Below are 26,281 nucleotides of genomic sequence, written 5' to 3'. Positions count from 1 at the left end.
ATATGTAGTTGATATAGACCGTGATATTACTAGTTTTTTTACACTGTGGTTAGTAAGTAGTAGTAAGTAAGTATAATAATATAATACTAAGTAGTAATTGCTTAAAAATATAAGTACTAATTGTATTTCATCTAATTAGTATGTTAATACGTTTGATTGATTTGTAATGCAAACGTCCAAGCAATTTGGGTGTCAGAAGGAAATACTCCACGCTTTTTTTGAATGCTTGCCAAAAACGGGTACTACTAAATTGTTTAGTAATAGTTCAACTTTGTTTATTTATTGTGCGTTTTATTTCATTCGCATTTTTTTTTTATTGCTTAGATGTGGTGACGAGCTCACAGCCCACCTGGTGTTAAGTGGTTACTGGAGCCCATCGACATCCACAAGGTAAATGCGGTTGCCCCACCCTTCAAACCGAAACGCATTATTGCTTCACGGCAGAAATAGGCAGGGTGGTGGTACCCACCCGCGCGGACTCACAAGAGGTCCTACCACCAGTAATTACGCAAATTATAATTTTGCGGGTTTCATTTTTATTACACGATGTTATTCCTTCACCGCGGAAGTGAAGAATGTGAAGAAAGAAGTGAAGAAGTATAAGTAAAGACGATCTCCAGTTTTATAAATGAAAAACAAAGATAAATTAAATCCGTTTATATATTCGTTATGCAGGCATTTCATACATGTCTTAAGAGCGTTCCAATAAGAGACTGTTTACAATACGAGCTCTTTACAACACAAAAAAAAAACGACGACATTTACTTGATTATATTTTTACATTCTTATTAAACATACCTACACATCTGTCTCGCTCGTCCGTACAATATTGATTACAAAATGATTTCATAAAATTTAACATTATTCAAAACTTTAACAATTTATCCCTATAACCTTTTTTTTTAATAATTTACACTTAGTTATGATAACGAAGCTTTAAGCGAAATCACAATAATAACAAAACAATGAACGGAAATGAAAAAAACATTCATTTGTTTTGTCAAACAGACTACTTATTTAATAGACATACACTTCAATAGCTTCTATGTTACGTTTATTTTTTATACTCATAAATAAATTTCGCTTTAGTCTTGGGCAAATCCTATTCTTTTTCCATTTACAATATCATACAATATTATTTTAATCAAAAGAACGTAGCAAATTAAAAACAGTACCATGGACGCCCAAACTTAGTGAAAACCTAGTGTTATCTGTGCTATCTTTTCTTTGAGGTAATCAATATATGAAGCAAACACTGCCTGTTAAGCTGACACTTGATGAAACTAATTCCTATAGTATATTTTCATATTTAAAAGTACATTTACAACCACTTACGAATATTACTCCGTTCCGTGAAAATCGCATAGTCCCTACATTAAACACTGCATTGTTCTCGTCTCAATGAAAGGCATTCACAATTTTAAGGTCGAATAAAAACTCAAGCAGGTTCGTGACTTTTCTCCGTCGAAAGAATATCGTGTAAAACGATTTCTTAAGTCGAGAATAAATCTTTGCCTGCGCGATATTATATTGTCTTTAAGTTGAGGAAGCCCTAACTTTGCACATGGCTTTTGAGGAAAGTTTAGCACGCAGCAAGGGCAAAGGCCGATATTAAAAAGATTGCGTGTGGGGCGGTGTGAGGCGCGGAGCCTGCGAGCGGCCCACCCCCTCCCAGGAAGCCGGCATCCTCAGCCCGGGGTCCTCCTTCCCGAAGCGGGCCCTGGAGACCGGACCGTACATCATTGGACTCCTCAGACGAGATATCGCGGTCATCTTCATCACCTGACTTGCGGTTGGGAAGTTCCATTTCTGTATAAGGAGTAGGGTTCGATTAGTAGTTGTCATTATCATGTTATTTGTCCGCAAAATGTTTGTTGTTTATGCGATCCTATAAATAAATAAAGTGTTAGAAGTTCATATTACCTAACCTAAATCATTATATTAATTGACTTATGTATAACTCAGTTCACATAGTTTTAATAAATTAGGTATTCTTTTTAATTCTTGGAATGTCATCGAAGTAAAATTTGAAAGTGCCGTACCATATAACCTTATATTTCCTTCTGCATCACCTATGGAGTTCTTCGAGATACATTTGTATCCCCCAAGATCACTGCGTTGGATGTTGCGGATGACGAGTTTCATTTGCACGCTGTATGCGGAACGATTTATTTCGCTCATGTGATATTTTTCATTTGAAATTATCATCTCACCTGTAACAAGCAGCTCCATTAATTAACCCAGCATTTGTTCTTAGTCTAGTAGCAGTTTTGGGACTAGTTTTGGGAATATAAGTATGTTTATCTATTTATCAGACCATGTTCTATTTTTTTTAATTTTGTTTATTATTTGTTTCTATGTAGTTCTGTAACACTAAATCTGTTTAGATTGTCAACAACAGATTATTTCAGTGATAAACTTAATATAGTCACCGATGCCGTAATGGCTGAAACTGCCGCATTCGAAATCTGCATAATTTTAATTATTACTAATATTATTTTGTACTACTCCTACTAATCAGTACGAAATTAAATCTTATAATATATTTTCTACCTTACCTATACATTCGTAAAAACTCAAGAACTTTCTACGTCTCAGTATTAGTGAAATAATAAGACCATGATTTAATATTATGTTTATTTCATAGTCCCTTATTCGATAGTCGATACCTTTCCGTCCATTAATATTCGGTCGCATCCTGCCATTGTCCGCCTGATATCGAATTGAAATATTGTTTCGGCATGTCGTTTGCCAAAAACTGTTTGCTAACGTATGCATTCGATATTCTGTTGATTACCACATGTAGACTGTTCAAAATAAATGTTCATTGGATTTCAGGTCGAAACATTAACATGTTGATTTAAGTGGAAGTGTGACATAATATGAACTGTAAATCGTACATTACAAATGGCTTTTAACTTCTCTCCGCACCGGATAATACGAAAATTCCTATATATTCAAGCAATACCGGAAAATACCAACACATATCATCGGCAAATGTCAAAGCAAAAATCATGTCTGAAGTATTTTTTTTATTTTTTTTTTATTGCTTAGATGTGTGGACGAGCTCACAGCCCACCTGGTGTTAAGTGGTTACTGGAGCCCATAGACATCTACAATGTAAATAAATGCGCCACACACCTTGAGATATAGTTGTAAGGTCTCAGTATAGTCACAACGGCTGCCCCACCCTTCAAACCGAAACGCATTACTGCTTCACGGCAGAAATAGGCGGGGCGGTGGTACCTACCCGTGCGGACTCACAAGAGGTCCTACCACCAGTAAAAGTCTGTAGCTTTGGTCTTTGAAGATGTCCCCGTATTTGGAAATACAGGTTAACCTGTCATCTCAGAAAGCCGAAGGTGGAACATTTGTACGAAATGAACAAAAAGCTAAGACCAATATTGATGGAGTGGCAGTATTAAAGAATGACTTGTTATTCCATATGTAAATAGGCTCACGGCTCACCTAGTGCTTGGCGGCTACCAGGACCTATAGATATGAAAAAAAAAAGAAGTTAATGGCGCGAATCACCTCGAGACATCAGGTCTAAGTCTCAATTGTATAGTATGACAGCTGTAGCGGCCCTTCAAATAGAATGCATTACGGCTTCTGTGAATAAAACATAATGATATGGAATACTCCAGAATTAATAAACAATAAAATACTTTATTGTGTTTTCTGTGATATAATAAGAAAACAACATTTAAAGCACTTAATCTCTTTTAAAATTAATATTTTAAACAGTATTATTATACTATAATATTACAAAGCTGAACTTTCTTTTCACTGAACGACAGACAGGTGAGTGATTACGTCTAAAAAAAATCTTTTTTTCAAAACTAGAGAGTTTGTAAAGATTTTAAATAATAAAGGTTTTTCTTTGGACCTATTTAAAATACAATTCAACCAGGTAACTGAATTGCAAATGTACGGAAAAAGATCAAATATGGGATATATCTTCTTTTATGTACGTAAATGCCATATATTGTCGTTCAAAACGAATTTATAAATAATATTAAGATGGAAGTTTATTAGGTTAGATTATATTCAAAGACGTCTGCAAATTTTATCGGTAGAGAGCCGCATTCGAAGACTCGGGTGATTCCGTTGAATTTTTGTCGTTAGCTACATTATTACAGCGGCTGAGGGTCACATTGCTTCCTCGTCGTTCTACATTAAAAATTGCTTGCATTCTTCTTGCTTCGCTTTATTTTGTGGGGCCGGTTTAGTATTTTTTTATTTTGCACAGTCGCGGCTTGTGTAGGTATCAAATTAAATTTTCGTTTATTTTTGGAATGAAATAAAGATCAGCTCTGCATTTTAACGATTTTTGTTTCAAAACGGAATGTTAAGAATGAAAAAAAATACATGTATGAATAATTTATTTTCAGCTTAGTAGGTGAATATTTTTTTTTTTTCTTTTTTTTTTTTTATTGCTTAGATGGGTGGACGAGCTCACAGCCCACCTGATGTTAAGAGGTTACTGGAGCCTATGGACATCTATAACGTAAATGCGCCATCCACCTTGAGATATAAGTTCTAAGATCTCAGTATAGTTACAACGGCTGCCCCACCCTTCAAACCGAAACGCATTACTGCTTCACTGCAGAAATAGGCAGGGCGGTGGTACCTACCCGCGCGGACTCACAAGAGGTCCTACCACCAGTAATGTGGTGTTTATGTGTAACAAAAATAGTTGGTTTGGTAATATTCTTTATGCATTGTGAATTCTTTGCCAATACAACTGAACCTATTTCCTATTTAATGTAATTCTTAGGTGATTTGAGGAACTTGATTGTTTAAATATTTTTTAAGCTATTTCACTGGTGGTAGGACCTCTTGGGAGTCCGCATGAGTAGGTACCACCACTCTGCTTATTTCTGCCGTGAAGTAGTAATGCGTTTGGGTTTGAAGGGTGGGGCAGCCGTTGTAACTATACTGAGACCTTAGAACTTATATCTCAAAGTGGGTGGTGCATTTACGTTGAAGATATCTATGGGCTCCAGTAACCACTTAACACCAGGTGGGCTGTGAGCTCGTCCAGCTATATAAGAAATAAAAAAAATCACATCTTTATGTTGTTTAAATAATGAATTATTTTGGTATCAATTGATATCCATTAATAACTGTGGTCACGGTGAAGACATCCAGTCCAGTGAAGTGACGTCAGCTGGCGCTTGATCGGCGAATTGACCACAAATCTGTGGTCCGTTCGTTGCAACTGACATCTCCGCCAACAAATCCCATCCGCAGATACGCCCCCTTTTGTTTATTGCTAGGCAACTTCGTTAATTAATTATCAATATTCAAGCCGCTATGCGAGCCGAAGTTTGTGACTTTAATTGGAACAGAATTAATTTTGTGATTGGTAAATCAATGAAACGATTAATATTACGGAATGAGGTGCTTTGATTAATTACGTAGTGAATAGCTTCTTTTTAATAACAATAAATGTATGTATTTCGGTGATAGTGGTTTATATCGGATAGATACATAGATATATGTACATGGTTACACAATATCATGATAACATCGCAAACTTTTATTCAATTTTATTTTATGTCGCAATTAATCAACATATAACGTTTTCAAAACGAGCCGCGTATTTCTGAGAAGAGGAGCGGAAACAAACTCAGGGTGCTAGTATTTTTATTTTTTCAAATTCTTAACTTGATTTGAAATCGCCTATAGGAAAATGAAAGGCCACTGGTTGGTCCATAAAATCAGCATTATTAAAATGTTTTTTTTTTTTTTAATGTTTCAAATTAGAAAACGGGTCATTGAAATCGGAACAAAAACTTCCGTATGCGCACGGACGTTTCGCGGGGAGGACACACCCATTCCATGTCGGTCGTGGACGACCGCCGCTTGTCCTATCTCGTCACGGCCATGTATTACCTAATTTAATTTGTAGCCTCCGCAATTTATGGGCCGCAGGATGACTACTCCCATGTGTTCAGTAATGACTAGCCAGACAGATAAATTATTAATCAACCATAATGTAAAGTTTCCTGAGAATCGATACTCAACTTCGTAGTTATTCTTTTGTGGGATGAAAAACGAAATAAACGCTTCGTAATAATAACCGTACCTGAAAGCTTCACATTAAGCCGTGTGAGATCGCGATACTGATAAGCTGATATTTTAATAATTATCTTTTATCAGACAATCAAATCCGCAAAATTATAATTTGCATAATTACTGGTGGTAGGACCTCTTGTGAGTCCGCACGGGTAGGTACCACCAACCTGCCTATTTCTGCCGTGAAGCAGTAATGCGTTTCGGTTTAAAGAGTGGACCAGTCGTTGTAACTATATTCAGACCTTAGAACTCATATTTCAAGGTGGGTGGCGGCATTTACGTTGTAGATGTCTATGGGCTCCAATAACCATTTATCACCAGATAGACTGTGATCTCGTCCATGCATCTAAGCAATAAAAAAATGCGCTATTTCAAGAATTCGAAGGTACCTAATAAATAAGATAAATAAATAAGGCGTTTACATTGAAAGTTAGTGTCACTGATTTCTCTTTGAGTACTTTTGCAAAAAAAATATTGTGTGTTTCAAAGGCTATAAGTTCGAGAATCAGATTGAGTTTATTAATCAAATCTGAATGCCAGTTAAGTTTTCTAAGAAAATCATAATTCAATTCAACATTAAAAAATAAATAAACAAGTTTTTGAAGTTTCCGTGATCTAAACGATAACATAATTTTTTTTTAAATCATAAGTGCAATTCTAGTCTATGGTACTGTATCATTTTTTTTTCCAGCTGATACGTATACGTTATGTACCATGTGCTTGCGAATTACAAAAAGGAAAACTCAAAAAAAAAAAACAAAATACGCAAACTGAAGTTTGTAAATTAAAGAACAAACTTTTTAGGTTTAGTTAAGCTCGTCCCGTCAAACCAGACAGATCTTGTGCAGTAATGTGCGCCTGTAGTATTGCTTTAACTGAAATCGATTTTAGGTTCGAATGAATATTGCGGTGTGTACTCGACAGTAAATATTGTGACTCTAGCCTAAAGCAATTTGAGGCGGGCGGACCGGCGGTCTTTGTTGAATATCGGCGGTAATAGAATTTGGTTCGCTTTTTGCGCGGTCGTCGGGCTGGTCTCGTAATGGCAGGCTCGGTTGCCTTTGTAACTGCATCGGAATCTGGCGACGAATAATATGTGGTCACGTGTGTTTGTGTACTTATATTTTACTCGATTTTTACTGATTTCGTCAATGCTGTAGGTATCTATTTTAGATACATACATATTCCTATAGTTTTGTCATTATTCATAGGAAATGTTAACGATGTTTGATTGGAATTATTAGTGTTTTAATTTAATGTAAATCTTTTAATGAAATCAGTTCAGAATTGAGCAAAATATAAAAATGTATTGGTTTTAATTTTTATATTTTTGAAAAGACATTCATAACAAAACATGAAAGTTACTATGCATTTTTGAACGGATCTGCTTCTAGCTATTAGAACTGTAGACATACCTAACGTATTTCTTTTATAATTAGTACATTATAATTGAATCGACGTCCCTATCTGCGTTTTTTGGAGATACTCGTTAAGTTTTACATTCATAAAACAGCAAATATAACATTACGTTGTCAAAACAAATAAACTGTAAGTACTCTGCGTTACTTAAAGTATTAAAATAATATTATGTACCATATACGTACGTACATTGCTACTACAGTTAATATTTTACATTCTAAATGTTTACCTAAATTTGTGTTGTTTTAAAAGTTAAGTAGCAATGGACTGACTGAGTAATTTATTCAATTAATCAAAAAAGATCGTGGACCGCACTGCGAAAAAAGTTTTGCTCGTTTTGTTGGGTTACAGTTGGCGAGCACGAGGATCGCTCACACATGTTGCGGCCGATGTCGTTCCGTTAGTGTTGCCAAACAGAAATTAAAAGAAACCGAGTTTTTGCCATTTCGCGTTGAGAAAGCAACTTTTTTATTAATATCATTATAGATTATTAAGAAAAATCTTGTAATTATAGCTTAAAATAAATCGTGTAGCGTATCAGTTATTAAGGTATTTAAATTTTAGTACGTACTTGTGTAGCACAAGTATCGTGGCATTCGGCAAACTATGATTTAAGATCTAAATTCCTACGTAAGGTTGAAGAAAGCCGTTTTGTTCTCTTTAACGCGACTTTCGAACCATCTTATGACTTTTCTGTTAATTTTTTTTATTGTCCTTGTAGACCCTAGGGTGAATGGTTGAGTCCTTTGTCCTTGATTAAGTCCTAAGCAATGCCAGAGGTAGAGCCAAGCCACTGCCTACCATTAAGTATTTTCCGCAAGTCTTGTTTGAAGAACGACATGTCATAGCGCTCGGAAAACACTGTAAAAGGGAGCTCATGCCAAAGCGTACGTGGCAAAAAATATGTCTGGAAAAGCACTGTCTATGAATGCAGTGGTTCTAGGTAGTGCGGATGATCTAGATGATCTCTACTCCTGTGGCGAGCGGTGCGATGGTAATGATGAGATGATAGGATCATATTTTTTTGATTGCTTAGATGGGTGGACGAGCTCACAGCCAACCTGGTGTTAAATGGTTACTGGAGCCCATAGACATCTACAACGGAAATGCGCGACCCACCTTGAGATATAAGTTCTAAGGTCTCAGTATTGTTACAGCGGCATGGCTGCCCCACCCTTCAAACCGAAACGCATTACTGCTTCACGGCAGAAATAGGCGGGGTGGTGGTACTTACCCGTGCGGACTCACAAGAGGTCCTACCACCCGTAATTACGCAAATTATAATTTTGCGGGTTTGATTTTTATTACACGATGTTATTCCTTCACCGTGGAAGTCAATCGTGAACATTCGTTAAGTACGTATTTCATTAGAAAATTTAGTACCCGCCTACGGGATTCGAACACCGTTGCATCGCTTGATATGAATGCACCAGACATCTTATCCTTTAGGTCACGATGACTTTTACAAAATTTCTATATTTATATTACATTTGCTTTAAATGACGTCCGATAAGTGTTTTACAAATGTGTAGAATAAGTCGGTGAGATATAGATATAGGGTAACACTAAATGCAACGAGTAGGTTGTGAGTGCGGCGCGCAAAACGAACGACGGGCGGTAAACCGTAAATCCATTCCTAACACGAATTTAGTGACCGAACGTTGTCGCCAGGTCTGGGAGTTTGTTACACCATATTATCTAGTGCTGGATTAAAAATTTTTATTTCGTAAATAAAAAATTGGAAGCGTTTCTTGCTAAAATCGCGTACAATATTTATTTATTCAATAACCGAATTTAGTGACCGAACGTTGTCGCCAGGTCTAGGAGTTTGTTACACCATATTATCTAGTGCTGAAATAAAAAAAAATATTTCGTAAAAAAATATTTGTAACGTTCATTACTAAAATCGCGTGCAATCTTTATTTATTTAATAACGTTGATATAGTTAATTTAAAAAGTGAAATTAGAGGTAGCTCGCATTCATTATACATATGTATGTCGGAGAAGCCACAATTATTAACACCATCGTCAGACATCATAGGGGCGAATAGGGTGATCGAGCTTAGCAGACGAAACGTATGACAGTTCTTAAGACGGAGGCACCGCTCTTCAAGAAGGCTGGTTGGTAAGTGTGATGGCGTCTACGCGCCTCCATCGGCTATGTTCTGTCGTAGCACGAAGTTAGCCGAGTTACGACGATATCGCAATCGTGCTGCCATCTCTCGGGAATCGTGCTGCGTTTAGCTACCAAACTAATGACCGTCTCCGACATGTATATATCATGCATTATAGCTATGCCCCTACCATTTCACATTAATTATTTTAAATGGTAAGACGACAAAATCTTATCGCACATAAAATGGTGCCATGTTAAATTTAATTTTGTTTATGGCTTCGATACAGAGCCAAATGTGGAAGCCTGCGTAATGCTCGACTTAATATACGAGTATAAATAAGTACGTATTTGTTTGAACCGCTTAAAGAATATCTATGACATGAAAAGCGCTTAAAAGCCGCTTTAATACAATATTCTATTTAACGTCAGAGTTAAAGAAAATATCTCTATAACTCTTATCTGCAGCTTATTGCTCTCAGAGAAAAGTGCTTTTGTCCATCTGTCACCGGGACACTAAATAAGCAACTTTTATCCTGAGGGCGCCATTTTAATGAGAAATTATGAAGTCCCCGACCCCGGCGGTGTTATGTTAGGTGACAGACGTATTTGTATTAGTTAGCACGTGTTTTTACACCTCCCGCATTTATTTTTCAACCGTCGTAATTAGTTCTTTAGAATTTAATTTCATTTGAAACTGAAACGTTTCCTAATTACTTTTTATTCTTAGTGAGTATTTTTAATCGAACAAAATAATATTTTTTATTGAAACACCACAATATAAATATATAGGTATAATAAATACCTTATACCGGTATGAGCGTGTACAAAAATGGGCTGATTTATCGCTTAGATCGATCTCATTCAGGTAATCATGTACGGAAATAAACGATTCAATAATCAAGGATGGTGAATTAAAAAAGTATATGTTTGCGCATACATAAATACGTGCACACATTTACCAAATACAAAATCTGATTTATGAACTGACATATAAACGATAAAAACAAATCATTTTTATTACTTTTTACACTTTTTTCTTCCTTTTTTTTATTTGTGAATAATGTTTTATCTCACAACCATGTAAATAGACAACTAATGTCATTTGTAGTATTTTTTATATTTGTTAGTCCTTACTGACCAGCTTACACCTCGTCGTATGTAAATCGATAATTCGATCATATGGAGACCATTTCATGTTATTTTTAATAGAACGACATTTTAATGTATGAATTTAAGAGGACACTACTCCTGTGGATAATGACGAAGTATCTTCTATTACCCGTGATTGTCAAAATCGCGTACAAGTATTTTTTGATAAAAATAACAATATAAGATCTTCTGGCTTAGCTGATTTATAATATGTCTTAAGAAACCTACCTTATTAAGTATAGATAAAGACCCATTTATTAACGGTAACCACAGAACTATATAGGGCTGTCATCGTCTTTATATTTACGAGGTCGTTAATAAGTCATAAAAATGGCTCCATATAATCAAAACGAGCATAAATCATATCGGAATGAAAAAACGGACATGAAATAACCGCATATTTTTCCTTTAAATACAACCATAAAAACGCCGTAACTTGTAACCAGGCCCTAGGCCTCGTGGCCTGTCACGGAGGATAGTAGGAACGTGAATAATGGCTCGTTTAATGAGTGCTTTGACGCTTCCAATGTGCTTTATGAATAATGAAATTAGTTGCTTATGCCGTCGTTCTTGAGTTCGTGCTTGGAACTTAATAAGGTTTACGAGATACGGCCGAGCCGTAAACAACTTTGGGGGGCAATCAAAGATTATTATAATTACCAAGTCGTACTATTGCATTTTTAATTAAGGCAAGTTTAGGTTAAGCCATGAAAGTGTTGCCCGATGACTTTAGCTTTGTATTTTACTTTATTTACAATATTTTTCGTTCAAACGTGCTGTGAATATTTTGTTACTAAATTTGGTTTTATGTATTCTTCTTTCTCGTTGGTGCTGTAGTCACATAGCAAAGCTATAGGGCTTAACTAAAGGGCCTCCTAGTCTAAAGCAGTTATCGAAATTAACCAAAATCATAAATCGTGAGTAAATCTTAAAATTCCAGTTTTAATTTCACTTCATTGCTTGCTAATGAGATACACCAGTAGCTAAATTGTTAAAACGTGACAAATTCATGGCGGTTCATACTGATGGTATCATTTAATTTTATTGCAAGTCGACAAGGCGTCACAAGTCCACAGGGCGTTACACAATATCAAGTCTATGACTTCATAACATAACCAAGGAGGTATTAATGCTGCGATGTTTACAATCTCCGGTGAGCCATTAATATAGGTGATACATTATCTTGTTTGTCTATCGACGGAAAAAAAGTTAAGTAAATTAAATAACATTTTTTACACACCGTTCTCTCTGGTCCAGTAGTTGATGGCTTTGGGCGATGCTTCGACATGACACTGTAGCGTGACGTCAGTGCCGGTCGGTGCTCCCACAAGCTGATTTGGCACTTGTACCAGAGGGTGAACTGCAAAAAAATGCTTTATTAAAAATTTCCATGCCAATACAGAACCCTAGAGTATGTTTCGATGTATTTGTAATTAATAGAAAGAAACCCCTTCTGTCTGCGTGAGGAATTAGTACACAACATTTGCGATATTACTAATTAAATGCAGCCATGTTAGATTTTTACCCCGTGATATCTGGAATATAATGATATCTGATAGTAGTTTAATATTTTTTATTTGCAGTACCAAATATATTTGTTAATGAATAAAATAAGTTTCCTAAACAGAAACGCAACTGTCGATTAATTATTTATTTATTTATTATGAATTTACATAAAAAAAAATCATGAATGTACGATTCAGATACAATAATACGTTATAAAATTGTAATATAATAATAACAGCAATACCCATAACGCTTACAAAGCTTCGAGCGATTGCAGTTGCATTTTGTGAACATAACTTTCTATTTTCACTCCTTTTATGCATAGGCACGCGAGCATTTGCATTTGGCATGGAATGCATATGAGCTGGCTGTAAGAATTTTACAGGCTTATTCATTTTTAAAATATGCTAGCATAAACTTTCCTTTTAAGCATGCCAGTATTATTTCTTAGTCTAAGTGAATTAAAATGGTTTATATGTGATGGAATATTACAAATATATATTTACGGATACGCAAGAGTTCTCGTTAAAAACGACTAATATGTTTTATTCATTTCGATACAGAAATTGACATAAAAAAATCCGTACTAACTTTGAGAACATGTCACATTTAATTGATGCTTAGTAATATTGAAACAAAAAAAAAAAAAATTATTCATATTTCGGCTTCCTTTATTTCAAATATTTTATTCATCATGATGAATACAATGAATGTATGATAGGTAGTATACTCTAGATTTGTATTTCTAGTAGTAGAAAATACAATGTAAAATTTATATCTTCTACATTGTGTGATAAATGAAGGTGACAGACGTCTTTTACATTTTAAAACGTTGTATTTGTGAAAGTGTAGAAATATATATGAAAAGCAACTCTATTTTGAAGTCTATAAGCATTAGGTGTATGTTTTTCCTGCTTGTCTTAGCAGTAGGACGTCGCCACGATAATCAAGTGAAATATTATCAATAAATGCCACATGGTAGATTTTAAAATTGCCAACGAAAATAAAGACAGTTGTGATTAGTGCTACAAATTACATTTGGAAACCAATAGTCGATATATTTTACGTTATATCCGATTTTATATTTACTGATGTTTCTACATTGTTAGCGATATTGAATTTTTTGGAAATAGGGGTCGCGTCAACATCATGTCTTCAAAAAAAATGGCGGGCTTATGAAGCTTATAGGTTTTTGTAATTTTTATTGCTTTTGTATGTAGACGAGCAGACCATCTGGTGGTTGGTGGTTGGACATTAGAAAAGCTATCGCTGCCTACCAATGAGTTTATTCCCCAAATCTCTTTGAAGTTGAACATGTCATAGCGTTCAAGACACATCATGGGGAGAATGTTATTCAAAGGCCGGATGACCCGTGCTAAAAACGATCTCTGGAAACGCACTGTGGATGAACGCAGCGCTTCTAAGTCGTACGCAAGAGCGCTGTTTCGGTGGCGGGCCGTTTGATGGTAAAAATAAGATACTGGGATCTCAGATAATTCCTCAGGGCACTCCTCATGGAATATATAGTACAAAAAAGTCCACTGATAATCAAGATCCTTCAGTAAAACAGAGGTCGTAAACGATCCGTATTTATAGAATACCTATCGTATAATGAAGTCCGATCACGCTCCGGTAGTGCTATAGCTAAATTGCACATTTATTTTATAAAAAAAAATACCGAACAAATCTTATCCTTACAATTACACAAACAACAAAATGGAAATCAGCCAAAACGGTCGAGTCGTTCTTGATCGATGCTCCGTAATACAAGTGACAATTTGAATTTTTTATAAGATTAAGATTAAGAATTATCAATAAATAGTTTTCTGTTTGTATTAGGTTAGCGGCTTGTCACGTTTTCGGTAAAGTTTGGTGTGCACCCTACATAACTTGTGTGTGTTCTATCAATTCACTGCGATCGTTGTTTGCATGCAATTACACTTTACGACACTATAATAATACGGAAGCTACTTCTGCGATCGGCTTTTGTTTATTTGGTTTTGTAATACTTGAAATAAATTTAAACTAATTAGTTTAATTCATACTCAGAGACTAAAATATTTATTATGGATCATAGCTATCTTCTCTTAGCGTTTCATAGTAATAATAATTCAAAATGATTTATTTGCTATCGTTTGTATTTGGCTTTCGGATCTCAGTTTGTCATGAAACAGTGCTGGCGCCATTTTCACGAGTTTAACTCAATCACCTTTTGCTATTATCGCAAACATATTATTTGGCTCGAAGTTAAGCGAAAATAAAATAAAGAAACTCGCACCAATACAGCTCTGTGAATGTGTGTCGAGATAAAGAATAAATGTTTCGAGAAAGGATTATTTTATAAATGCAAACAATCGCGCTCCGACTCTGTCCGGGGTGAATTAAGGAAAACGGAATTTTCTCGCAAGACCTTAGATCGGAGCTTATTTGCGGTTATTCTCTTTGACCGTCGTTAAGTTCCTTAGGACGGCTTTTACGAGTTTGAGTGGCCAATTTGCCGAACAAAATCTGAACGATCAGAATTTTTGTTCTAATTAATAATTCTAAAGGGCAACAAGGCCGGCCCTTTGCTTATTAAATGAAGCTGAATAATGAACCAAGTCAAGATCTTAATGTAATTGACATTGAGGATTAAAAAGCTTTGAAAAAAAAAACTGTTTCAGATTAATGACTTGTATATTTTTACTAACGAGATGACTAAGTAGACATTTCAATTAAATTCAAGAGGCATTGCCTGTTTGCTATAACAAAGAAATTTGCGATTGATTCAAGCGAAAAACAAAAATTGACTGATAATCTCCGAACAAAACTTTCCCTACTGCGCTAAAGTTGAATTTCTTTTTAAATTATCTACGACATATCAGAAGTGATTAAGTCAATATAATCTGTAGATATACCAGATAGCTCTCTACGACAGCAATCAAAAGTTACTTGGAGTTTTCTCGGAAAGGATTCCGCGCGGAATTCCTCGAGTGACAGTTTGATTAACCGAACGGCGCACACGCTTTCAACGTTTTCGGATTTCTTGGCGCTTTGTAGCTATTACCTGTTTTAGTTGACTCTGGAATTTATTAAGCTGAAGCTAGAGGCTACATAGAAGACAATTTAGTTTCATTACATACGATAATTGGATGTAAATTAGAAGCATAATTCTCGGTGAGCTTAGCACGGTTGCACTGAGCCCTTTGTCTTCGATTGTAATGAAAACTTCGTTGAGAATATTATTTAATTTAGAAGTTACAAGAATTAATAACATATTTTTTTTCAGTTTTTTTTTACTTTATTACAATGTTATGTTTTAAACATTGCAATAAATTCACAAACTATTACAACAAACGCAATATTGTTTAGAAGTCGTCGTGCCCTAAAAGATAAAACGTCTAGTGTACTTTTGTAGATAAATTTTACTGTAGCTATTTTTAAAGTTTGCAGGCAATAATAGATGTACTTAGTGCACGAATTAATTCTACAATGAAGAAATAACACGATGTAATTTAAAATCAAACTCGCATATTTTTTCATTGATGATTTGATATTGAAATTTATACATTGACATATATGTCCTAGACACAGAATGATGACATTACCAATTAAATTATTTTGGTAAACTATTTTTCTTTGTATTATTAGATTATTCCGAGAAGCTTAACACAAACGAAAACCTCTGGCTTTCTTCGCGAGCTAAATCGTCTTTTTACGTTCTCTCACCGCGGTAAGTTCGTCTATTCACTGTTATCATTCGTTTGGGGGGAGGAAGGGGGTAGAAATTTAAATTAAATATTTGAGAGCGTTAATTTTGTCTCCTCATCGAGCGAACGCGACGCATTCTTTGTGAAGTAATTAAACTGAGTGGAAGGGTTTTCAGACGGTAGTAGTTTGTTTGTTCGCCTTCAAATTGCGTTTCCTATGAAGTGAATTTCTCTTGTTGTCGTAAAGTGTGACTTCGCGCTGTTTGCTTTAGGGGGGATCCATGAAATGATTGTTTCAATCGTCCGTTATTTCTGTTGCTAAGGTTGGATTCTTTAGCCTTTTAATTTTAATTTGACTCATCAATACTCTAGATGTTTCTAAACGACCCGCCAAAAAATTCTAAGTAAAAGGTGACTTAGTCATATTAGTGTGTAGGCTAGAACGTCATAGTCACGATCTTTCTAGAAAAAAAAACATTAACAAATTTTGTATAAACAATCCGCTTCTCGAGTAATCCACGTTCGATCGAAATTCAAACAAATGAAATAGCTCGTAGTACGTGGACGCATCATCCAATCAGTCGTATGCTATCAGCATCAGAACTGCTAATAACATAATGCAAATACGCAGCCGGCAGCAGTTCGGAACTGGTGGCTGCTTAACAATCAAAAAGTTTAAGCCCGCACTCAACTAAAATAATACCAGTGTTTTATCCGATCGATCTCAGTTCTAAAATTGCTGGTATAAAATAACGAAGTACCCACGAAAAGTATGAGTGACATTTTTCATGATGGAATGGTTTATTGACAAAAATTCTGATGGATTGGGGGAATTTTTAAAATTGGAATCTTTATTGCGTTAAAAGAGTAATAATAACGTTAGCCGCTCGAACGATTATTAAGAGCAGTTATGGTCCATTGTTCATAACTATCTGTGACGTCATCGATAGTTACAATGTCACCGAGTTTCAGGATTCCACAGAGTGATCAGAGTGTTATCCCCAGTGGACACTATCCATGCAAATGGCGGCCGTTGCTGTATGCAGTGCATCATTTCTGTAGAAATTTCGCGATCTACCGGTGTGCAACCGGTCGATTACGGCGCATAGAGATTAATTTGTCTGAGTGCCGATGTTCGGTATAGGTAATAATCCTTCTGTGAAACACCACATTGTAATTTGGATTATTAATACACATCACTACGTTGGACCGTTTATGTTTTCAATTTAGTAAACGAATGAGTTTTTATTGGTTTCAATAGGGAGATACGGCCTTAACGTAGCGGTAATGTAAATTTTCGAAGAAAAAAGAAAAGAACTCGTTGATAAAGCTATTTAATATACGCCCTAAATTCTCGTTCGTGACTTTATTTACTCTCACGTTTCAAGTCAGCAGTTTTTCTAACCGTTGCTTTTGAAACGTTACGATGCTACGACATGGTTACGATGCCAGGGGATCTGCTACGAAATATCGTAGCGGATTGTAGACGTGCGTTACGGCATTGAGTTTTTTTTGTTGTCTACAATACTTTTTAATCACGTTTTAGTAACTCGCCTTTTTAAAAGTCTATTCGAATTGTCGATTTTTGAATATCGATTTAGCATAGATAGGTGAACGAGTTTACGGCCCGCTTGGTGTTAAGCGGTTTGCGGACTCCATAGATATCACAATGTAAATGCAGCCTCACCTTGAGTCTTGAGGTTTATGTTTCAATTGTATAGTAATTACACAAATTGCTGTGTAATTTGAACTTTAGTGCATCGTTCGATACGAGTACATTTCTAAGCCACTGCGACTCACACATCAACTTTATAGCTCAGTATTGGATGATAATGTAAGAAAACTAGAAGTTAAATTATTATATTTGTTGTTAAACCCCATATGTTAAATTACGTAATAATAATAGCATAACATGAGTTTTAGCAAATACTTAGTTTTATGTGTCGGTAAGACCGAAAAGCTTATGTAAGTTACTTTTATTCAAAAAAACACTCGTCTGCGTGATTTTTAGTTGACAATGTATCCTCGGGTTGATTTTATTCGTAGTAATACATAGTAAACTAAGCCATTATAATATATGAACTTAATTTATTCTAAATATTTTATAATTTCGTTAGATATAAGTTAAACTAGCTTTTGTACATTTAATTTGGATGCATCTTTAATTACATTTTTATATGTAAATATGCGTTAAATATTTTTTTTTTCCTATTAAAAAAGAGCTAATTCTTTCAATTAATTTTTAGTTAAAGGATATCGGCAACTTATACAGTCAGCGCAGTGATACTTAAAATTTTTTAATATACTGAACCTTGTTTAATGTTTATCTGACTTGTGCTTAGCTCAACATCATCGAAACATTATTTTTTCATTAAAAGAAAAACAAATGAATCTAATAAAAGCGTATTAAAATGGCATTCATCAGTGCATCTTACAACTGATTAAAAAAGACCAGAGATTCCAAAAAGTCTTTTAAAACTGTTAAGCAATTTTTTTTAATGTTTTTTTTTTTTTCTGAGCATGTAAGCTAATATTATAATGAGCATTTACAATACTCAATCGGTCGATGTCAATTTTATTTTATTTTATCGTTGTGCTTGAAAACTATTTGCAATTAGTCAGTCATTCTTAAGGTGCAATTTTTTAAAAAAAATTATGAGGTAGTAATCATGATTCAGTGGTCCTAAACAGTTTGGAAGACATGCTAATCAAAAGCTTGAAATTCAATCGAATTTATTTTTACACAAAAAATAATTGAATCGAAAATCAAACCTTCAACAGATATCCAAGAGAAAATAAACCCCGTCGAAATTAAATTCCGATAGTCAACGAGGCAGTAACTTTCACTAAACACGGCCCGTCGACTACAGGCGGCGTCGTAATTCCTATGCAAGACACGCACCGAAGATGATACGTGATAACACGAAAATCTCCCAATTGCTTACGTGTTGGAGCCGTCGGGCGCGCCGGTGTTCTCCACGTAACCGAGCATTGAATAACTCCTGGTTATAAATTAACCGTTGGATCGTCTGATAAGTGAGCTCGGTACAGGTTTTGCTCGCTCTACGCAGGTGAGTAGACTTTATCGATGATTGAATTGATACATGTTGAGAATATGTAATGTTACCGTTACCGTTCGGCTTTCCCTGGTAATCGAGAGGCCCCATTTCTATGAATTTCAAAAATATTCTAGAGACTAGTCTTGAACAAATACTTAGAGGAAGACGTTGAAAGCAAAAAAAAAGATGTGTGGTGTCGTGGGATACCGGATAGGAACCAAGTTCCTTATTATAAAAATATTAATTTTAAGGTCTATTCGAGGTATAAAAAAAATAAAACTGGAGGTTTCGCAACAACCCACGGTCATTCGGTAACGTGCGAACTTATTGTGGTACACTTCATTCACGGCTGTTTGCATAAGAGAGAGAGTCTATTGCGCAAACGAACGCTCTGAGATCGTGGTCAATGAATGATAAAAAAATATGTTATTTTTTGTACGTTATTACAAAGTTAAGTCGTACATTGTGTGCATTACTAATAAAAATCTTACGTTACGGACGTTTTTTCCCGGTTAGGGTACCCCTCCTCATCGTCCCATAAGGAACTTCATTTCAAAAATATAATTGAAAATGGAAAAAAAATAAGACAGATCGAGACAGGAAAGCAGTTGCCAGATAAATACGAAGATCAAAATCAATTCACAAGAAATACGATTTTTTTTTTCTAAAAAAACTTTTGTCGCTATACTTACAATGAACGTGAAGCATGATTCTTTTGCTGACAGAAGGAGGTACTCCGTTGGCTGCAATGCATAAATACGCACCCATCTCTGATCTGGTCACTTTTGTTAGATTCACTATCTCACCTTCCAGTGATGTCACTGTTCAAAATATTATCATTAGATTAATATAAAGATTAATAATTCGTTTTTTAGTAGACAGAATCTTAGGTTATGTTACAACGTCAATGTTGTCGCTCACCTTGAGACATTAGGTTGAAGCTTTATTCTAAGGCAACTTGTCAACCTTTGTCACCCCATGTCGGCTAACAACACGCTCTGCCCTTTGTACTCAAGTAAACATTAGTTATGTTGGAAATCAAGGACTATGTTACAATCACGGGCGTGGTTTGATGGTGCAGAATCAATAATGTTGTAGCTTTTGGAGATAGATCTGTACATGTAGGTTGACTAGCATCATGTAAGAGGTATTGGCATTTACAAATTATTTCTTTTTTATAGACCAAAGCACAAAAAATACGGCTGGTATGTGAAAAATTACATATTTACTTAAAATCGCCATATCGAAATATCTAAATGGCTCAACCCTAGTTGAAGTAAGGTACTTCTAGACAAGCGCTGTACAGAGACTCGACTAGATATACGGAAAACGACTTCTTAATACTTGTTCCAAGAAGTGGTTCAACTCCCATCTCTTCTAGTGCTTACTTTACTTTTCGGCAATAACTGGAAAACACTTTTCGGTCCACCAAAAGTTGACGGGTTAAGCAAACAAGTGCCGTTAGTGGTTTGAACTTGACTTGTTATCCGGACACCTTTCTAAAATGGCACCCGAGTGCGTTTACAGCCATTATTCAAACAAGAGGATAAAAAGCCGGGGCAATATTTTCCGAGGGAGGAAGCGTTGATGGTTTAAAGTGAAGAGCTCTTGGTCTCTGTCGAACGACGGTTCGTTAGCAAACAATGCGCGAACTAGGAGTGTTGTGGAGTGGCTATTGGTCTCGGGAATATTGAAAATTTAAGATGTTTAACAAAGTGAAAGGAAAGTGAGTAATTAATTTTCTGCTGGTGTTACTTGTAGAGAGGATAATAATTTAATAGATTTAAAATTAATTGATTAAAAGTTCTAGTGAAATTGCACCTTTTTTTACTTTTAATAAATAGAACATCGAAATATTGTGCAAAATATATTCCAGTAGTAACCTTTTTACATTTTAAAGTTAATCAATTCCTTTATTTAGCTTTTTTATTTGCGACACTTCATTAAGCTTACTGCGACCAATATTAATTAGTTTTAATTTATGTGATAAATCGTCTCCATGGATTTTTGAACACTCTTTGAGCGGTCCGTCGAATAACTTTGGCTTGTCGATGTGTCATAAGCCAAGGGGAGGCGCTTAAACTGATTTTATCTGTCATTTTCTTTGTATGGGATAGAAATTAACGGTCGAATTTTCATCTACTTTTTCATTAAAATTTTGGTTTCAGAACTAAAAGCAAAACTTTTTTTTATGTAGTACCACTGTCTAGTTTTTTAATGAATTTTTCAACTCGTAAATAAACACAGCCATAGAAAACGTATTTTTTTAAAGAAATTTGTTTCAAAATTCCCAGAGATCCCAGAGGCAACAAAAGCACTGACGGACTTTTGTGAAGTGTTCTCAAGTAAAATGGAATGGCAACATTTATTTTAGTCGTTCTTCGTTCAAAAGTGATAATTTTAATTAAGCAAGTGGCTATAGGCTTGTAGGTTTGAAGTGTGCTCTTTTTGAGTGGGTGGTAGCTATTGACTTCAATCAACGTGAGAGTGTTGATTTATCTTCTTAGTACAGTTGTATCAAAACTGCTCGTAGTTTTTAGGGTTTGATTATTTTTCTTTAACAACCGTTTTAAATGTGTTGAACTCTTCATTGAAATTGTTGGGTTATTTTAGGCACATTTCATGGAAACATGTACAGACGTCTATATAAGATTTATAGATAGAGAGAGATGTCCATGCAGCATCTCTTTGGGAATTTTTTTATCAAAAATACGAAACGTTAATTAAATATCTGCAAAGTTGGTCAATAATGGATAGTGAATCTCGGTAGCACTAGCGAGAATCTACTCGTATTTGTTTGAAACTCCGCGAGGTAAATGAAAAGCGTCGAACGGGAGGATAGCGGAGTTAATTTGCATCACTCCACGACTAAGTTTCCATCCACCATTCATTCGCTTATCTGCATAATTTGGTGTAGAACATGAAACAAATAGGCACACGACACGGCGTTGTCACCAGTAACATGTTTCATTCGAAACACAAAAGAGTAAATTTTGAATAATACCTCTTTGTTTTCGCTACTGTTTTCTGTCCGTATTATATGTAATTATTGTCATATGTGATTTACACGAATTTCGTTGGACGGATCTGTTGTGGAATTTTGTCTTTTGTTCGACATATTATGTAAGAAATTATTTGGTCAATTGGATACTAAATAAACTTATCAAGTACATTTTAACATTTAATTTATGAAATTAACAAACTAATTGATAAACTTCATAGCAATATGACGTTGATTTATTCGACTAAATCAACAAAACAACTTACAAACTTCATAAAATATCGTGTTTTCTAGGTGCACAAAAGCGATAACTAATAAATTAGAAATTGGTCCGAAGAGCAGGGTCATTAAAAAACTATATCAGTCAGTCGCCCCTCGAACTTTACTCATCGGAATATTCCTGAAGAAATATTGGCCACGGTAATGGATAGCCTGTATTGTTTTCTACTCAGATTTATGGAGGTAACTTGTAACGGCTTCTTTAATTAGACTTCTTCACTCAAATTGATGACTGTTATTGATGTTTGTAATTTAAAATTGTTCGAGGTGGCGTTTCATATTGCTATCCCCCCCTCAATTAAGTAATACTAGATCCGTATCGAGTTCCTTCAAATTGATTTGTGTTTGAGGTGAATGTTATTTTGGCTGTATTAGACGCATGGAATGGAAAGCCTGAGATATCTTAAGCGTAGCATAGAGCTCCGTTGTGAAAGTCATTACCGGTAGTACTTTGTTAGCTTAATGAATTGACTGATGGCAAGAGGAGCTCTGAACAGTGCCAGGGTTAAGTGGGAGCAGCTGATTAATCACCCTGTCAGTACAGTTTCCAATTGCCACTCGTCACGAATCCCCTTGTATAATTTTTGCGTTCAGTTCGAATTTCAAAGTAAGTTTTTTATCCTATAGTAAAATATTGTTTTGATTTTTTGTTATTAATATTTACGTTATGATAAATTTATCGATTAATTCAATTGAATGATTTTTTCTTTTTTCGGTACCAGAGAAGCATGGTGAACTGATTAGTTAATAAGTTTTTGTAGATTTTATTGCTGAGCTTAAATAAATAACTAAGATTTATTTTTATTGCAAGATGGGTGGACGAGCTCACAGCCCACCTGGTGTTAAGTGGTTACTGGAGCCCACAGATATCCACAACGTACCAAACCCACCTTGACATATAAGTTCTAAGATCTCAAGTATAGTTACAACGGCTGCCCCACCCTTCAAACCGAAACGCATTACTGCTTCATGGCAGAAATAGGCGGGGTGGTGGTACCTACCCGTGCGGACTCACAAGAGGTCCTACCAGCAGTAAAATTTGATGATGATTATTTTTTCTTTTTTCGGTACCAGGGAAGCATGGTGAACTGATTAGTTAATAAGTTTTTGTAGATTTTATTGCTGAGCTTAAATAAATTATTGAGCACAAAAGTTATTTTACTAATTGAGGATACAAGACGATTTTTCATAATGTAAGTCTGTGTACCTACTAATCGGCAGATACAAGTTTCTGATCACAGCGTTGAGTTATTTACATTTTCACTATTGTTTCCACTTTTTTTTTAGCTAAGCTAACCTAATGCTTTCCAACATTCAGAACTATTGGTAAGAAATGTTGTATTACTAGTCTCGTTCCCATTCCTGCGGCGAAGCATACACCCTTCTGAAGAGCGGGGCTACCATTGTTGCAATGATGTTTACGATCATCTTTTAGATCACGTGGACCACGGCCTATGAGCTTGCGTGCCGATCTTCATCATCATTATCAACTCACAGACGTCCAATGCTGTATATAGGCACGAGAGCCACAGGAGCCCTAAGGACCGGTCCTGCGTTGCTCGTATTCCGCGGATTCTCGTGACCTTAAGCAGGTCGACGGTTCACCTTATGTATATTAAGTGGGTGGTGCATTTACGTTGTAGGTGTCTATGAGCTCCAGTAACCATTTAACACCAGGTGAGCTGTGAGTTCGTCCACCCATATAAGCAATAAACAAAAAAAACACTGCGTTTTCCGGTACCGTCGACACTAGAGAACATTTCAGTAATAATGGCCGTCTAATCTTTGAGCAATGTGCTCTGAATACTGACCCGTCAACCTCATAATCCATCGTTCTAAGTCAGTTGGTTCTTCTCTGAATGTTTTTATTCTTGGTTCGATCTGGTAGGGAAACTCCAAGCATAGTCTTCTCAGTTTGCTCTTTGAGTGACTTTTAGCCTTCTGATAAGGCCCACGTTTCACTGCCATATGTCATAATTGACAATATATACTGATCAAAGACTTTCATCTTGAGACAATGCGGTATTTGAAAAGTGAAGATTTCGCTTAGCATTCCGAATGCTGCTCATCCTAGTTGGTATCAACAATTGATCTCTTTCTATACAGCTATTTTTCAACAGCGTAGAGCTTCCGATGTTTACTGGAGGGGGTATTACATGGGCATTTGGGATAATTTTCCTCTTGTTCATTGCCATTCCAAGGCCCACTCTAACAGAAGCTCTTCTGAGGTCATTGAACATTTTATTGAGGTTCTCCAAGTTCTCAGCCATAATCACGATATTGTTGGCAAATCGAAGGTGATTTATGTAATGGCCGTTGATGTTGATGCTTTTTTGTCTTATCCTAATTAGAACTTACCGGTGGTAGGACCTCTTGTGAGTCCGCGCGGGTAGGTACCACCGCCCTGCTTATTTCTGCCGTGAAGCAGTAATGCGTTTCGGTTTGAAGGGTGGGGCAGCCGTTGTAACTATACTTGAGACCTTAGAACTTATATCTCAAGGTGGGTGGTGCATTTACGTTGTAGGCGTCTATGGGCTCCAGTAACCACTTAACACCAGTGGGCTGTGGGCTCGTCCAACCATCCAAGCAATAAAAAAAAATAAAAAAATATAACCTTCCAAACATTCTCCAATCCTGCCCATTTACGCAAATAAAAATAAGTAGACGTACATATTTCATTCATATTTCACACCAAAAAGACGAGGAGTCTTTGTTATAGTAGTATTGTCTCTACTCGTAGCTTATAGGTTAAGTAGGCAAGTAATTATTCGAAGACCGCTTCAAGATATTAATCCGTCGAGATTAGAAAGGGCGGTGTGAATGGTAATAGTTCGGAATGTGGCGCGGTCTGATTTACTGCTCAGCACCAATACTGAATATTTTAAAGGAAGACTCGTTTGTTTAAAGATTCGTTTGATTCACTGAGATTTTACTTAGGTATTATATGCGAGGAGTTTTTTATGTTTGAACGGTTTTTGGTGGCCCAGAGGCCTTTCCAATTACAACCAAGAGAGGTTTGCGAGCAAAGGCGCAGCCAGCAGGAGTGGGATTAGCTAACAGCCGCTCGAACGCCTCCGGAGGAGACCTAACAACTCAAGACCAGCTGCTTCACGAATTAATGTACTACCGGATCGGAATCGCGATCCCCTGAGGAGATCCGGCGAGAAACTCAGCGGGTTGATGGGTTAAGCTGCACATCGAGCTCTTAATCGACGTGTTCAACGAATACGGTTACCGGGGTCCCTAAGCCCTAACCTAGCGTAAGAGGTAAAGGTGAAGGAAGGAAAAGATGAGAAGAAAAATAAGGAAGCTGCTCTTTAGTGTTTTGAAACAAATGACAATTCTCGTGAAAATCAGTATTATTGTATCATCATTGATTTATTTAATCCCAGTACATAAATCGTTATGTTTCCGAAGTCACAAAACCGTAAATTCGTAAAACTTATAACACGTTATTTTAAAATCTAAATCAAATTTGAAAATCACTTCTTCAATTTGGATGCCTTTTCAGTATATCAGTAATAACAAATTAAAGATAAAGTAACTGACTTTAAAAGGAAAAAGACGAAGACTTTTCTATTGTATATGAATGAAAAGGAATCGTCATTTAAATTTGCTGGATTAAATGTGGATTTGTTAAAAAATAGTATTAAAAAAATAATATTACAATTAGTATCAAATATTTTACCTTTGGTTTTTCCTTGCGGTCCGCCTCGAGATATAATATCCCCACCATCCTCTCTACGCCAGACGATCTTTGGTGGCGGATAGCCTCTAGCTTTGCAGACTAGTTTAGCTGAACCCCCTTCGGGTACCATCATATCGCCCGAAGTCTCTTCATAAACAATATCCGGTGGTATGACCACTTCTAAAAACGCAGTCTAAAAGAAAAATTAAGTAGAACTTAAGTAGAAAATTAAGTAATGTTAATGCGGACCTTATAAAATAAATTCGGCTATTTATCATTATTTTATTACTA

The 26,281-nt window shown here is 35.8% G+C and overlaps 1 protein-coding gene and 1 long non-coding RNA gene across 6 annotated transcripts in view; one reads left to right on the top strand and one right to left on the bottom strand.

The window, feature by feature from the left end:
* Positions 1–642: 642 nt before the first annotated feature.
* LOC101742169 (lachesin) overlaps positions 643–26,281 on the bottom strand; it is a 77,994-nt gene continuing 52,355 nt past the window's right edge. For all 5 annotated transcript variants that reach the window (XM_021350644.3, XM_012693678.4, XM_021350645.3 and 2 more), the window contains 5 exons: positions 25,991–26,183; positions 19,715–19,843; positions 12,009–12,128; positions 2,043–2,213; positions 643–1,809 (listed from right to left, as the gene is read on the bottom strand). In XM_021350644.3, the coding sequence (XP_021206319.1) occupies positions 1,583–1,809; positions 2,043–2,213; positions 12,009–12,128; positions 19,715–19,843; positions 25,991–26,183 (840 nt within the window). In that variant the 3' untranslated portion in view covers positions 643–1,582. The remainder of the gene's footprint in view (positions 1,810–2,042; positions 2,214–12,008; positions 12,129–19,714; positions 19,844–25,990; positions 26,184–26,281) is intronic.
* LOC110385894 (uncharacterized) lies at positions 22,029–23,454 on the top strand. The gene is made up of 3 exons (XR_009973195.1): positions 22,029–22,145; positions 22,318–22,485; positions 23,377–23,454. It is a non-coding gene; the product is annotated as an uncharacterized LOC110385894 (long non-coding RNA).

The sequence above is a fragment of the Bombyx mori genome, chromosome 5 (assembly GCF_030269925.1).
Source record: "Bombyx mori chromosome 5, ASM3026992v2".
Classification (NCBI taxonomy): Eukaryota; Metazoa; Arthropoda; class Insecta; order Lepidoptera; family Bombycidae; genus Bombyx; species Bombyx mori.
This window is presented reverse-complemented; position numbering and strand designations above follow the sequence as displayed.